Source organism: Osmerus mordax, chromosome 6 (assembly GCF_038355195.1).
Source record: "Osmerus mordax isolate fOsmMor3 chromosome 6, fOsmMor3.pri, whole genome shotgun sequence".
NCBI classification, from domain to species: Eukaryota; Metazoa; Chordata; class Actinopteri; order Osmeriformes; family Osmeridae; genus Osmerus; species Osmerus mordax.
The window spans coordinates 722,892-737,247 of NC_090055.1; the positions used below are offsets into that span (position 1 = coordinate 722,892).

Genomic DNA, 14,356 nt, shown 5'->3' on the forward strand with positions numbered 1-14,356 from the left:
ACTCAGTATTTTTTATTATGGACAAATAAAATATTTTAAAAGCTCTTAACATGAACTACACTTCATCACATTCTTTGCCGCCAGTGCCTGAATTAACAGCTAGTGTATAAAACTTTAATGGTAACGTTTGCCCTTTGGCACAGGCATTTTTTTTAAACTTTTAAACTTTTACAAAATACTAAATTACTAATGTAATACAATAACATACATAATTAGAGAAGGGTGTGTGTGTGTAGGGTGTGTGTGTGTGTGTGTGTGTGTGTGTGTGTAGGGTGTGTGTGTGTAGGGTGTGTGTGTGTAGGGTGTGTGTGTGTAGGTGCTGTGACATAGTTAAGAAACAGTGAAAAATTCCACAGCGAACTAAAAGTCACAAAGTTAGTCCCAATGACAAAGTCTGGATCTCCAACCTCATTTTCTCTTGGCAGGTTTAGGGTTGTACCTACATAGACACAGACACACAGACAGACACACACAGGGTTAACTGTGAGTGTGCAGAAACTCCAGACAATCAAACCTACAGTGAGGCTTTTAGCTTTGCTCCTTCATCATTCCAGAATGTCCGAAACAACATTCAGAGCAAACATAAAAATAGCACCAATTAACAGCTGCCCACATGGCTGTGTTTGAACATCCTTCTCATAAACCAGAGCAGGCTTGTCTGCTAGCCTTGTTCAGACAGCCCCCAAAAATAAGCGGCTTGTTTTCTCAGTAGACGTTCCTGTCCTTTGGCCACGCATGAGTGATGACTGGCTGAGTATCATGACTCAGGGATCAAACTACTCAGTCTCACACACACACGCGCACACACACACGCACACACAGACACACACACTTTTCTGCTTAGACAGGGAAAATGCAGCAGCCTTAGCCTCTGCTTACATCACCTCCGTTACCTAGGCAACCACTCACAGCTGTGACGCAGGAGACAGGAGGCTCTGATTGGTCAGAATGACAACAACAAGCTGAAATGGCCTGAAACTCCACTCTCTGAAATGTGTCTTCTTTATTCCTAATTAATGATTATCGTTTTTTAATGGTATATTTCTAATATTACCAACTTCCATCTGGAGTTGGAAAATGTATCAAGCTCAGAGTCACTATTGAGGCAAACTTAATCTTCCACCTCCCTCAGTCTCATGTACCTTGTGTGTGTGTGTGTGTGTGTGTGTGTAGGGGTGGTGTGTGTGTGTAGGGGTAGTGTGTCTGTGTGTGTAGGGGTGTGTGTCTGGAATGTGATGTTAGCATACAATGAAGATGGGGGCCTGTCAGCTGAAGACTGCAGCACTATGGTACCCCCCCCCCCCCATCACCCCCCCCACTCCCCTAACCCACACATTCTCAGAACCATCTAGAAGCCCTGCTTGTCCTCACCTGAAGAGGTCGTCTCCCAAAGTCTCCTCACACCTGCTCTGTCGCTCCTCCTGAGAAACACACACACACATACGTTTAACTTGAGCGGGTCAGCAGGTGAGCAGGTAAGCGGGTCAGCAGGTGAGCAACATGTCTACAGGCAGGCCATACCTCTGCAGCCTCCCTCAGCCAGTCTTCCAGCTCGTGACTCGTGCCCCGGTGGTGGGCCAGGAGATCCGACCCACCAATGATGTTGGGCAAACCCTCAGTAGCAGGCACAGGGACCTGACACACACACGCACGATATATGTTAAACGTTTCAGGATACAAGCACACACACATATTTAAGGTGCGTGCAGCGAGACCCTCTTGGTCAGTGCCGTGCTTCATTCCTAACCAACCTTCCGGAACCGTTTGAAGTTCTTCCCCTGGCTGTGTCCATTCACAGTCCGGCTCGCAGGCCTGGTTCTAGAAGGTTCCGTCACCATGAGGGACTTGAACTCCACCTGGAGCAGCCTGCGGGGAAGGTCCACATCCTCCATGTCTGCCCCCTACAGGCACAAAACAACATGACAACCCAGTCCACAGCCACAGCCCCTGTCCAGACGTCTCTGCACACCAGACTCACTGGGACTTCCTGTTTGACTGCGGAGGATTCAGGACAGGCACCCAGCGCTGCCCCACACGGACCTGCAGCTCCATCCTGAGGGGCGGGGGGGGGGGGGGAGGGGGGGGGGGGGGGGCTGGTTAGGGACTATGTGTAGATCAGGGAAGACACGAAACATTCTTGTCTCATTCTTAAAAGTCCATTATAAGAAAGTCATATTATACTCTTCTGACCTCAACAAAAGACACCTCCTCATCTTTGACTTCAGCCCGCAGGTTGGTATTGGCTGACGAGCTCCGCTGATGATCCAAGCTTGATGTCTGATTGGCCGTGTGGTGGCTCTCCGGATGAACCTGCTGTTTCTTGCTGGCAGAGGCAAGCGCCGTCAAAGAACCCTGAAATCTACCGGCTGAAGAACCTTCCACTGGATCCAGGTTAACCCTCTGATTGGGTGTTCCATGTTCCTCCACTTGAAGACGTTGTTTCTTATTGGTGGAGGCATATTTCACTGTCTCTTGGGCCTGCTTTCTATTGGCTGAGTTCTGTTCCAACTGTGACATCTGCTCGTCCTCAAAGTCCACCATCTCTTCAAACATGATGGACTCCAGCTCCTCCATCTCCATCCCTTCAGCCCTGCTCCCCTTAGGCACCTCGTCCTCCTCCATCTCCTTCCTCTTCCTGGTCCGCAGCCCCTGCTGGGCGAGGCTGGAGACCCTGTCTGACAGAGGCTGCCCAGGGAACAGGTCGGCCCCTGAGGCCTGGGTGCTGACAGGAGGAGCATTGGTGCGGGTGTGGGGGGTGTCAGAGGGGGGCGCCGCTGTTCTCTTCGGTTCAGACTCAGCAGGCAAGCCCTCCTCACGTTGCCTGGGAGACAGACGAGACGAGGAAGAGGAGAAGAAGAGAGAGCCAGACGAGAGGAGGAAGAGGAGAAGAAGAGAGAGACAAGAGAGAGAGGAGGAAGAGGAGAAGAAGAGAGAGACAGACGAGAGGAGGAAGAGGAGAAGAAGAGAGAGAGGAGAGAGAGAGGAGGAAGAGGAGAAGAAGAGAGACAGACGAGAGGAGGAAGAGGAGAAGAAGAGAGAGAGGAGGAAGAGGAGAAGAAGAGAGAAAAAGAGAGAGGAGGAAGGAGAGACTTTATGCAGTGTTTGTGAGTAGCACTATGTATTACCACAAGCAGCAGACCCTTCCCTACATTTACATTTAGTCATTTAGCAGACGCTCTTATCCAGAGCGACTTACAGTAAGTACAGGGACATACCCCCCGAGGCAAGTAGGGTGAAGTGCCTTGCCCAAGGACACAACGTCATTTGGCACGGCCAGGAATCGAACTGGCAACCTTCAGATTACTAGCCCGATTCCCTCACCGCTCAGCCACCTGACTCCCTGCAGAGAAGAGACACTCACCTTTTCTTGTTGACAGACTGGAAGAAGCTGGTCAGGGAGGACTGTTTGTGTGGGGAACCTTGTAGCAAAGGTTTTGGTTTCTGGTGAGAGCCTTTTTGAGGGGACATCTTCGGACTGCCACTAAACTGGAGAGGCGGGGCTAAGAACTTTGACACGGTGCAGTTGCCTCTCCCTGTAACCAATGACAGCATGACCATGAAGTCTAAGAACACAGTCTGACATATATCCAGGAGCATGTTTATGTCCTCATTCTAATTCACCAACCTCGGGTTTCTGGCTCTGTGCTCCTTGTCTTTGGGACGCCTGCGTTCTCTGTGGCGGGGAATGATGACATCATGGTCTCTGCGACGGTGCAGCTGGCGGCCTGGTCCCGGCCCAGGGAAGGTTTGGGCCGGCTGGGGCCCCGGCTCTGGTTCCTCTCCGGGGTCTCTCCTACCGCCGTCACCCCACTCAGGTCCATCCTGGCCGGGGAGAGACAGGACACATGAGCCTGGCGCCTGGAGGAGGGACGTGGCTGTTCTGCAGATAGTTTGTTGTGAGGGTGTGTGTACCGCTGGGATGGCTCTGTGTTGACAACATATGCTGTGATGTTCTGTGACGCTGCCTGGAGCACAGTCTCCTCCACTGCGGTGTTCTGGGATAGAGAGGCTCTCGGAATAACACGTCTCACCCGCATTGAATCTGAAAATCAAAACACACATTACAATTAGTAAAATCATCAACATACACAAAGCTGTTAAACCAACAAAAAATATAAATCCTTAACAGAATTCCCAAAATGTTTTGGACTATGAGACACACCAACCTGAGTCTCCCATTTCATTGGATGGATTGCAATACTTTTCACAAGAAACATAAATGGCAGCCAATCCGATTTCAGACTCTGTGATAAATCGAAATCCCTTCCTGTTTAGTTGAGGAGAAGGGAGGGAAGTTAATCACAATCAAGTAGACAGAAAAAGATTGTTACTGACTATAGACTATATTCAGAGATATTTGGGAGGCAATTATTGGGCCTCTGTCTAATTTAATTCTCTGGTTGATCCACTCTAGATTACAGAATATAATTAAGAGATTATGTGAAAGAGAGAGTGTGTGTACTTCTGTAGAATCTGTCCCACGGAATCAGCCCATTTCCTGGTGGACGGTGAAATTGCCTGGGAGTTCCCCGTTACTATGTCAACAACACAGCTCCATGGCGACTCCAGGAGTGACACTGGCAATTTCCCCTCCTCCAGGAGGTGGCTCCTCCCTCCTCCAAACGTCACTGCTGAACTCAGGCGTTTTAGCTGCCGGGATGAGCACAGGAGAGACAGAGGGAGAGAATCAGAGTTCTTAACAGAAATGTCACCCAGTCGCTTGGTCGACTAGCTGAGGCTAATGACTCATGTCCCAAAACAAATGTTGAGCCGGATGCAATAATTCAGCCATAAACTCTAATGGAAGTCTCTCATAGATTCCTTTATTACTACTCTCGTATCATTGGACTATGTGAGGTGAGACGCAGTACATAACTAGGTTTAGTTTGACATGAACTCTGAGATACAGAGGAGAGGAGACTGTGAAATAACCATGCAACAGTTTCACATCTTAACTCTTCAGTGTGACCAGAGACGGACGTACCTGTTTGGAGCTGAGGAAGACAAACGTCCTGTCAGTGAAGAGACGTTTGCGTTCCTGCCTCTCGCTCAGGTCGACTTCGTCTTTGTTCAAGCTGGGCTCGTCAATATCCGGGTAGAAGCTACCAAAAGAGTCAGTGCAGCGTTAATGGTAGTACAGCTTTAAGGAGTGCAGGTGTTCTAAGGGAGTAGTGACAGGGTCTATAGTGTGTGTGTGTGTGTATGTGTGTAGGAACCTACCTCTCCACTTTAGGCTGCTCCTGTTTCTGCTGCATTGCTTTAATGAGCTCAGAGAAGTAATTCTGTGTAACTATGGGTCGACAGCACAGCAGAGCGCATATAGTCTGCGTGGAGGGACAGGAAAAGTGAGTACACATGGACACACTCACTCACTCCCTGGAACCACTCACTGCCTGGAACCACTCACTCCCTGGAACCACTCACTCCCTGGAACCACTCACTCCCTGGAACCACTCACTCACTCCCTGGAACCACTCACTCACTCCCTGGAACCACTCACTCACTCCCTGGAACCACTCACTCACTCCCTGGAACCACTCACTCACTCCCTGGAACCACTCACTCACTCCCTGGAACCACTCACTCACTCCCTGGAACCACTCACTCACTCCCTGGAACCACTCACTCACACAAGTTCTCAAACTGACCTTGATGGTGACTTTGACTGAGGGCATGACCAGGTAAGTGCAGTCTTGTGTCCAGGTGTTGACCATTCGGCCTCCCAGGGGAAGCAGGCCTTGAGACAGGGAGGTTTTCCCATCCATGTCCAAGCACGATGAACAAACCACGATCACCTGGTGTTCGATTCTAGGACGGGAGATAGACAGACCGTCAACACAAAGTCAGTGAGATCTTTGCAGAATCTTAGACATTTTCTTATACATGCTTGGTCTCAAAGGTGTCCCAAAAGTGGTCTTTCTTCAACTAGCAGTGACTAGATGTACAACATCCAGCCTATGAAGAGGACCTCTAGGGGGAGTGAGGAGACTGCTGTGCTAACCTGAACTTGCTGTGGAAGACCCCAAACGTTAGTCTGTCCCCTGACTTCAGATTCCTGGGTGTGACTCCAGACAGACGCTCTTCGTTCACAAACGTGCCATACTTAGAGCTGTCCTTTACCGTCAGGGACTGGGGGAACAATCAGTAATACATTATGTATCGATAAATCAATCAACAAATATGTAGCTTTGCACAGATACAACCAGATCTGACCATGCCAACAGAGGTTTAAGTGTCAGCAAAGGTAAGAACAAGGTGAGAGGTGAATCTTATATCAAACAACCATTTTGTCACTCTCGTGACAAAATTTGACCGCAACATCAGCTGGTAAAATTGCAGCAAACAATCCAACAGCACCATCTACTGAGATACAAACATGACCGACTCCGGACCAAAAGCCATGTTCCTACTTCTGACTCACTCCCTGGAAACACTCACTCACTCCCTGGAACCACTCACTCACTGAGTGGTTCCAGTGAGTCAGGTGGCTGAGCGGTGAGGGAAGCGGGTTAGTAATCTGAAGGTTGCCAGTTCGATTACCCGGCCGTGCCAAAATGACGTTGTGTCCTTGGGTAAGGCACTTCACCATACTTGCCTCGGGGAGAATGTCCATGTACTTACTGTAAGTCGCTCTGGATAAGAGCGTCTGCTAAATGTAAATGTACTTCACACGTCAGTCAAACTGTAAGGCTAGTTTCGTGTTAGCTTCTGCTCCCACACACTCACACCGCTTCTATCCCGCAGTCTCACCTGATCACCGGCACTAAGGTGTGCATGAGCCCGGCTGATAGACTGGTCGTTGGGCAGAAGGACGTCACAGCCCTTACGCCCCACCACATAGTCTTTACTAGGCAGAAGGTAGTGGGCTGCACCTGTCCCGGGACCTGACATGGGAAGGAGATCAACAATGAAGACTACCTTCGGTGTCTTTCCTATCTTGGTATAGAGACACTAAGCTAATTCAAGACTAGCCAGCATTCTGGTCTGCGTAGGCAACGTCTGCTAACCAGAAGCTTTTCTGAGATGTACTCGCAACATCCAAGCTAGTTAGCTATTATTTGTCTTGTGAAGTTGGAGCAAAATATATTCTGATGGATTGCTAACTGTGTCAGGATGGTATCCGTTGTGAAAAAACAAATGCATATGTTACCTTTAACTTCTAATGGGATCAGTATCCACATGGTTTATTCATGAAAACAAAACTTTGCTCCGTGTCATACCTCCGCCCAGCGCCAAACTGGCCTGCTGCTCTCTCGACCTACTACTACGTAGATCGTATGCGCCCAAATAATCATTTTATTTCAAAATAAAAGTCCTAAAGGCTGTTATTGCAATCGAGATTTGGAAATGGTGACTTAAAAAACAACCACCCAAAATTCAGTAACTTCTCTGTTCACAAATCTGTTTATTTCAACATCAAATTCATACACTCACTCCCTACCTACAGCAAGTGTAGGAAATATACATTTATAAGGTACATTTTATAAAAGACATCCATTCATTTGCACAAAATACTAGAGGGATTTGATATGAATACTAACTACAGTTTTGTACTTTGGCAGATATAACAAGCATGAGTTTACATCTATTAGGTACATTTTTCTTCCAATAGTGTGTTATATGCATCACAGGTAACTTGAAAAAACAAAGGAACTGTATTTAACACTTTAGAACAAGGGATCATTGTCAGATTTCCATGGTTGTCCTGCTCCTGGTCTTAGGCGGCCTCTCCCCCACAGACAAGGCAGCTTGTGATTGGCTCTCATCACAGCAACACTGCTGCACGAGTCAGGCTTGCGGACCACTTCACACCAGTCAGGATAGTCTACAGGCTGGGATCCACTTAGAGGGAAACAGTAATGGGCTTCATGTGAGTAACACTGAGTGAGTGACTGAGTGAGTGACTGAGTGAGTGACTGAGTGAGTGAGTAAATATTACTGCATTTTTATTTTGGAGTGCACACTTACTGGTCACAGCATCCCACTCCAAATGGTTCCATGCAGACACACTGGTAACAGTCCTCAGTCATCCAGCTCTCTCCTATTCCATACGCCTGCCCCATGTATTCACAACTTCCTGAAACACCCTCACACGATCAGGTCTGCACTGAATCAGCACACACGGGTACAAGACACATGAACACACTCACACAACACAGTACTGCACCTTTGGTGTTAAAGTAGCACTCCCCGCTGTTGGATATGGTCAGGCAGGGTACAGAGGCACTCAGGATGAACACCAAAGCCAAAAACATGATCCTCCCTGAGTCTGTCATTCTGTCTGTGGAGAATTGATTTCCATTAGTTTAGCCATCCCAGTAACCAGTTATCTGGTCCATTTCATGATGGATGCTATAACTTAGAACATCTCTGATGAAGATGGTCTTAATTCCAGATGCATGTTTCCCTCCATGTTTCTTTAGCAAATGAAGTATTAGTAAAAACAAAAAAACGATTTCCTCTGAGGAGTGTAAACTAACTCCACCCCAAAATGTAATCTTTGATTAAATGTTTTAACATTAATTTTTTTAACATTCTCTGTCAATCCCTGTCATCAGGATCCTTATCAAGTAGCAGACCAACTTACCTTTCTGGAAGGTTCCCCTCACTTTGATCTTTCCTTCTTTTTTTCAGCTGATCCTTTTCTCTAGTTTGAGTTGCTGCTGTCTCTCCCGCTCTCCGTTCTGTTACTTTCGGGGAGGTCTTGGACTATGGTGACTGTGCTCTAAGATATTTATACCTTCACTTCCTACTATCTTCCCCACTGCTGTTTCTCTAGATCTCTCTCTCTCTCTCTCTCTCTCTCTCTCTCTCTCTCTCTCTCTCTCTCTCTCTCTCTCTCTCTCTCTCTCTCTCTCTCTCTCTCTCTCTCTCTCTCTGTCTCTCTCTCTCTCTCTTTCTCTCTGTCTCTCTCTCTCTCTCTCTCTCTCTCTCTCTGCTCTCTCTGTTTCTCCCCTGATCTCCTTCTGTGATTGTAGTTCTTAGACACACATTTATATATCTACACACATACACACACATACACACACATACACACACATACACACACACACACTCACACATACACAAACTTGTCATCTCTTGTTGTCTTGTAGTAATTGGCCCTGTGCACACAGTGTGGAGCCAGTGAGATAACATTGGCCAGAAGCAGTCATTTAACTTTGAAAGCATCTCCAACTGCATTGAACACTGATGACACACAGGTCATTCAAGCCACGGCCTCAATTCTACCAATCACAGAGCAGGTTGTGGGCAGTTCTACCAATCACAGAGCAGGTGGTGGGCAGTTCTACCAATCACAGAGCAGGTAGTCGGCAGTTCTGTAACATGTCTGTATGCATGTTTCATTCAAATTGATGTGCTCCAATGCTTACTACATGTTTTTAATGTGAAATGACAAAGATATCATTAATTATAGCATTTTCTTTTGCTTGAAGACGCAATTACTTTTAGAATTACGCATTTAAGCATGCTTAACTTGAGGTTCTCCGATTTTTTAATGAACCTGTGAAATGTGGGCACTTTGAATGTGGCTTGGCTGTGTCCCATGCATCTAGCATGACATCTAATTCTATAAATTAATGCAATGTTAATCATGCACTGTCAGTATTGACATACATAATCGGTACACATCCGATTGGTGTTTGTGACTGTGTGTGTGTGTGTGTGTGTGTGTGTGTGTGTGTGTGTGTGTGTGTGTGTGTGTGTGTGAAAGAGAGAGAGAGAAGAGAGAGGAGAGAGTTAGACTGTTTGGTCTGATAGTGTTTCCCTTTCTTTGTTTTCTTTTTTTTTCTTGGTATCCAGAGCATTACAGAAGGGTATTCACATTGAAAGATACCTTGTATCTTTTTGACAATTGTACATTCTCAAAAGCATGGTAAACAAATACACAAGTCAGAGACATTTATAGAAAGATAGTGTTTCCCTTTCATGTATAGTTTACACATTTTTATTTATCACACAAGTTGTTTGAACAAGCCACAATGAGTGCACTGATAAGGAACAGACTCACACACTGTCCACAGGAACAGAAACACACACTGTCCACAGGAACAGACTCACACACTGTCCACAGGAACAGACTCACATACTGTCCACAGGAACAGACTCACACACTGTCCACAGGAACAGACTCATACTCCACAGGAACAGACTCACACACTGTCCACAGGAACAGACTCATACTCCACAGGAACAGACTCACACACTGTCCACAGGAACAGACTCACACACTGTCCACAGGAACAGACTCATACTCCACAGGAACAGACTCACACACTGTCCACAGGAACAGACTCACACACTGTCCACAGGAACAGACTCACACACTGTCCACTGTCTCTAAACTGTTATCTGAGATCTATTTCCTCGCCCACAGTTCTGTGATCCAGTCGGATGATTACCAGGTAAAATAATGAGAGCAGAAGGAAGTTTACTGAACAACCCAGTTATTCCCTCACAGCTAGTTTATACAGTCATTATTACACTGTTAACACTATCTGACAGTCCTCTGATACATCCTGGATGGTTTCAGTGTTGCCAGTGCTCCTGCAAGCACGTACACATCAGGGCTTCACTGGTTGGATGATCAGTCACAACTGGACATTGTGTAATGAAATGCTCATGTACAAAATCAACTGTTGGATTCCTCCAGTTCTGTTCTATTAATGAAGTGGTCTAAAAATAATACATGATGGCCAGTAATTGTATTTGTTGCATCCCCCTATGTCTAACCCTGCTGTGGGACATGGGTATGTGGGGGGAGAGGCAGGGCTGGCTCAGGGAGAGGCAGGGCTGGCTGAGGGAGAGGCAGGGCTGGCTCAGGGAGAGGCAGGGCTGCCTCAGGGAGAGGCAGGGCTGGCTCAGGGAGAGGCAGGGCTGGCTCAGGGAGAGGCAGGGCTGGCTCAGGGAGAGGCAGGGCTGGCTCAGGGAGAGGCAGGGCTGGCTGAGGGAGAGGCAGGGCTGGCTCAGGGAGAGGCAGGGCTGGCTCAGGGAGAGGCAGGGCTGGCTCAGGGAGAGGGGGGGAGTGGGCAGTATATCTACCACTTAATATCTAACACTTAATATCTACCACAAAAATTCCATGATGTTGTCTTTGTTCGTCAGGAGGGTATTCCACATAATACAAACAAATAATATATGTGCATATTTGAATTGAAACCAACTTTCAATAAATATCATTCAGATAATTAATATTTTCAGTGCAGCATTTAATTACCTTGAAAACTAAACAGCACAGCAACAACATTAAGTGTGAGACAACTCAGCAAGCAATTCTTAAACTTTAGATGATGCGTTCTGCTGTGCCAGTGCTCTGGGCTGAGTGAGTGGGCTCTGTGGTGGAGTGTGCCTGACTCTGTAGGAATATGTCTGATATTTAGTTGACGTGATTACGCAGAGGAACAACCGAATATCAAACATATCACACAGCCTCTGGCAGAGTGCAGACCCAGCAGACGAACGTCCACATCGGCCCTGTGACGTGGGAGAGACCCAGAGAGCTGCACGAGGAACGGCAGGGTTCAACTGAGAGCAGAGATATAGATCTGGAAAAAAAATGAAATTCTAATTCCAAGTCTGTCCTTATCAAGCACACCTCCTCAACCCAGCGGTCGAGGAATATGTTACAATCTGCTCACATTTCAACCAAGCTAATTAGACTGAGGTGGTTTGTATTTAGCTCCTTCCCATACTGACACCTTTTCAGATCTCCTGAAGGGTACAAGACCGATGGGTAGAGGACAGACATGTTTATATCTGATAAACCAATCCCACAGTTGAAGCAATACCTAAATATTATTATATATAATATAATTATGATATATTATACTCACATGGGAACCATGCTGCAGCTGCAGAGGTCTTCCTCTCCTGTCAGGAGTCCTGCAGACCCATCTCATGAACGGAGTCAGGAGTCCCCAATGATCTGACCTTCTGCCGTTGTGTAACATCTCTGGTTGTGGAGTTGTAGGTGTTTACGGGGAAGTGAGCGGATTTGTATGTGATGTGAGCAAAGTTGTGTTTTCTGTGGTGAGTATGTGGTGAGTAGAGGTTTGAGAGAAGGTGTATGTGAGTGTGTGTGTGAACAAGTCTCAAACGGGACGTGGTATTTATACACCCCTGTGAGTTTGGAGGCACACACAGATCATTCAGTGTAATTAGAGATGTATTGATTTATTCCTGTAGCCTGCGGTCTTTCCTCCCTACATTAATCTGATCAATAGATGTGATTATCATCCAGCCGTGATGTCCCCCACTCTCACAGTCACCGAGAAGAAAGCTGATGCTTTCAAAACTTGATCAGTAATAGTGTTAATATACAGTGGTAGGAGTTCTACTAAACTACAATATGTGCTCTAAGACAACAGCAGTCATGGCCAGGCCTGTCACCTGTTTGTGAGTTTCAGTGTCCAACCACAGGTGTTTATCATCGGCTTTGGGACATTTAAATATTATTATTAGGGCAAAACGGACTCAAATAATTGTGTGTCTGAAGCTTGGCTATCTCTTGTAGCTGAGGACCCCTCATGGACACACTCTTTAGCTTTGAAGTGGTTTCAATAAAAGTATTTTACTGTGCTCAGAATCACAATTCCTGTAAGAAAATAAACGTTCCTTATTTTCAGATGTTGGTCATCAGTCTGTCATTCCCTATACTGCTCTTGTTCCTCATGTTCCTGTGTTTGTCTTTGGTGTGTTCATCATGCTTGTGTGTTCATCATGCTTGTGTGTTTGGCACTTTTGTGAACACCACCTGGTAAAGTTTCATTTCACAGCCTTAAGGCCCGACACCACAGCCTTAAGGCCCGACACCACAGCCTTAAACAAACATCCTGTTTGGGTTTCAGTACTCTGTGGAGATGACCTCTGATCACAGCTGCCTGCCAAGGTCACCTCTCATCATTAACACAGTTCCCTTGGACATGATGAGAAAGTGGTAAAGTGTGTCTGAGTGTGTGTGTGTGTGCCAAGACAGCAGCAGACCATGTGCTGAACATATTTGTCAGCATGATATGGGAGCACTTCTTGTGAACTCTCTCTTGACCTCCAGGATTCAGCCAGAAGCTAACATAACCACAGCAAACCACAGCAGCACATCTAACTTCACTGTCTCTCTGCTTCTCCCTCCCCCCCTACTGCACCGTGTGGACCCCCTCCCTCCCCCCCTACTGCACCGTGTGGACCCCCTCCCTCCCCCCCCTACTGCACCGTGTGGACCCCCTCCCTCCCCCCCTACTGCACCGTGTGGACCCCCTCCCTCCCCCCCTACTGCACCGTGTGGACCTCTCCCTTTCTCTGCCCCCCCCTCCCTCCCCCCTACTGCACCGTGTGGACCTCTCCCTTTCTCTGCCCCCCCTCCCTCCCCCCCTACTGCACCGTGTGGGCCTCTCCCTTTCTCTGCCTCCCCTCCCTCCCCGCTTCCCCCTCCCCCCCCCCACACTCATCCACTGGGCTCCACAGATGACAATGCCCCCGCCGGCTCACAATTAGTCCTGTGCCATCGGACGCCCAGCATTCCGCCCCAGCGAGCCTTCAAGGTCGCCACGGAGTGGATCTGAGTGAGGGCAGAGGGCCTGTGTCCTCAACCCTGCATCCCACTAAGGGAACGCTGTTGGTCATGTGACACAGTTACCTAACAACACACGAACACACTGAAATAAAATAGGATAATATACTATGACACCAAACATATGTTGTCACAGTGAGATGTGGCTCACAGAAATGAAGCAAGATGAGGGTTTATGTTTATGATGTTTAAGGGGCAGTTCTGATTATGTCTGTTTTGCCGTACATTTACTTCATGTTTTCATTGCTTAACCCCTTAACAAGCACACACACAAACACACATGCACAGACACACACACAAAGAGGCATTGAGTAACTGTTATTAACCTTGTCTTAATGACCCTGCCTGAGGGGTCTGTGTGTGTGAGTGTGTGATTCTAACATATGTATCCACCAACAGTATTGACCAATCCCAGAGCCCAGAGTCTCCCTGTCGTTCCTCATCATCTTCACTCTGGCACCCTGGTGAGGCGGGGTCCACCAAAACACTGACCAATCGAAGGCCTTAGATTAAACCAGCTGTTTGTTAGTTGAAGTCTAATTCAGATTTATCTTTTTTTGGCTCAGAACTGTGTAAGTGTGTGTACTGCGTCTGTATAAAACCATGAAACGATGAATTGTTGTGTGCTGAAAATATCAATTTCAAATTTGCATGATTCGCAGTCTTTAAGAGGCTATGCACTGGTTATGTATGTGTGTATTTAGGGTGAGTGTTAACTGACAAACCAAAAAGTAAATTCAAAGTAAAGGGACAACAGGGTAATACGGAATGAAAAATAACTAAAACATG

General features: G+C 47.1%; 1 protein-coding gene across 2 annotated transcripts; it reads right to left on the reverse strand.

The window, feature by feature from the left end:
• Positions 1-7,238, reverse strand: nbn (nibrin). Of its 2 annotated transcripts, XM_067237618.1 has the most exons (17): positions 7,151-7,238; positions 6,751-6,884; positions 6,002-6,129; positions 5,649-5,808; positions 5,221-5,324; positions 4,985-5,102; positions 4,463-4,650; positions 4,167-4,267; positions 3,913-4,042; positions 3,626-3,822; positions 3,362-3,533; positions 2,191-2,821; positions 1,979-2,053; positions 1,752-1,901; positions 1,522-1,635; positions 1,372-1,421; positions 1-439 (listed from the first exon to the last, which is right to left on the reverse strand). In XM_067237618.1, exons 1-17 carry the CDS (start codon positions 7,179-7,181, stop codon positions 409-411), a joined length of 2,514 nt encoding a protein of 837 aa, XP_067093719.1. In that variant the 5' UTR covers positions 7,182-7,238; the 3' UTR covers positions 1-408. The 2 variants fall into 2 exon arrangements, with proteins under 2 accessions (XP_067093719.1, XP_067093720.1); XM_067237619.1 differs by lacking the exon at positions 1,979-2,053.
• Between the last annotated feature and the right edge of the window lie 7,118 nt (positions 7,239-14,356).

What these genes read in the sequence shown, in the direction of transcription:
- nbn (XM_067237618.1), bottom strand. Translation starts at nt 7,181, where the DNA reads ATGTGGATACTGATCCCATTAGAAGTTAAAG. An exon ending in TCTTCCTCAGCTCCAAACAG is followed by an intron (nt 4,651 to 4,984) that starts GTACGTCCGTCT and finishes TCATCCCGGCAG; the next exon opens with CTAAAACGCCTGAGTTCAGC. An exon ending in CACAGAGCCAGAAACCCGAG is followed by an intron (nt 3,534 to 3,625) that starts GTTGGTGAATTA and finishes CATTGGTTACAG; the next exon opens with GGAGAGGCAACTGCACCGTG.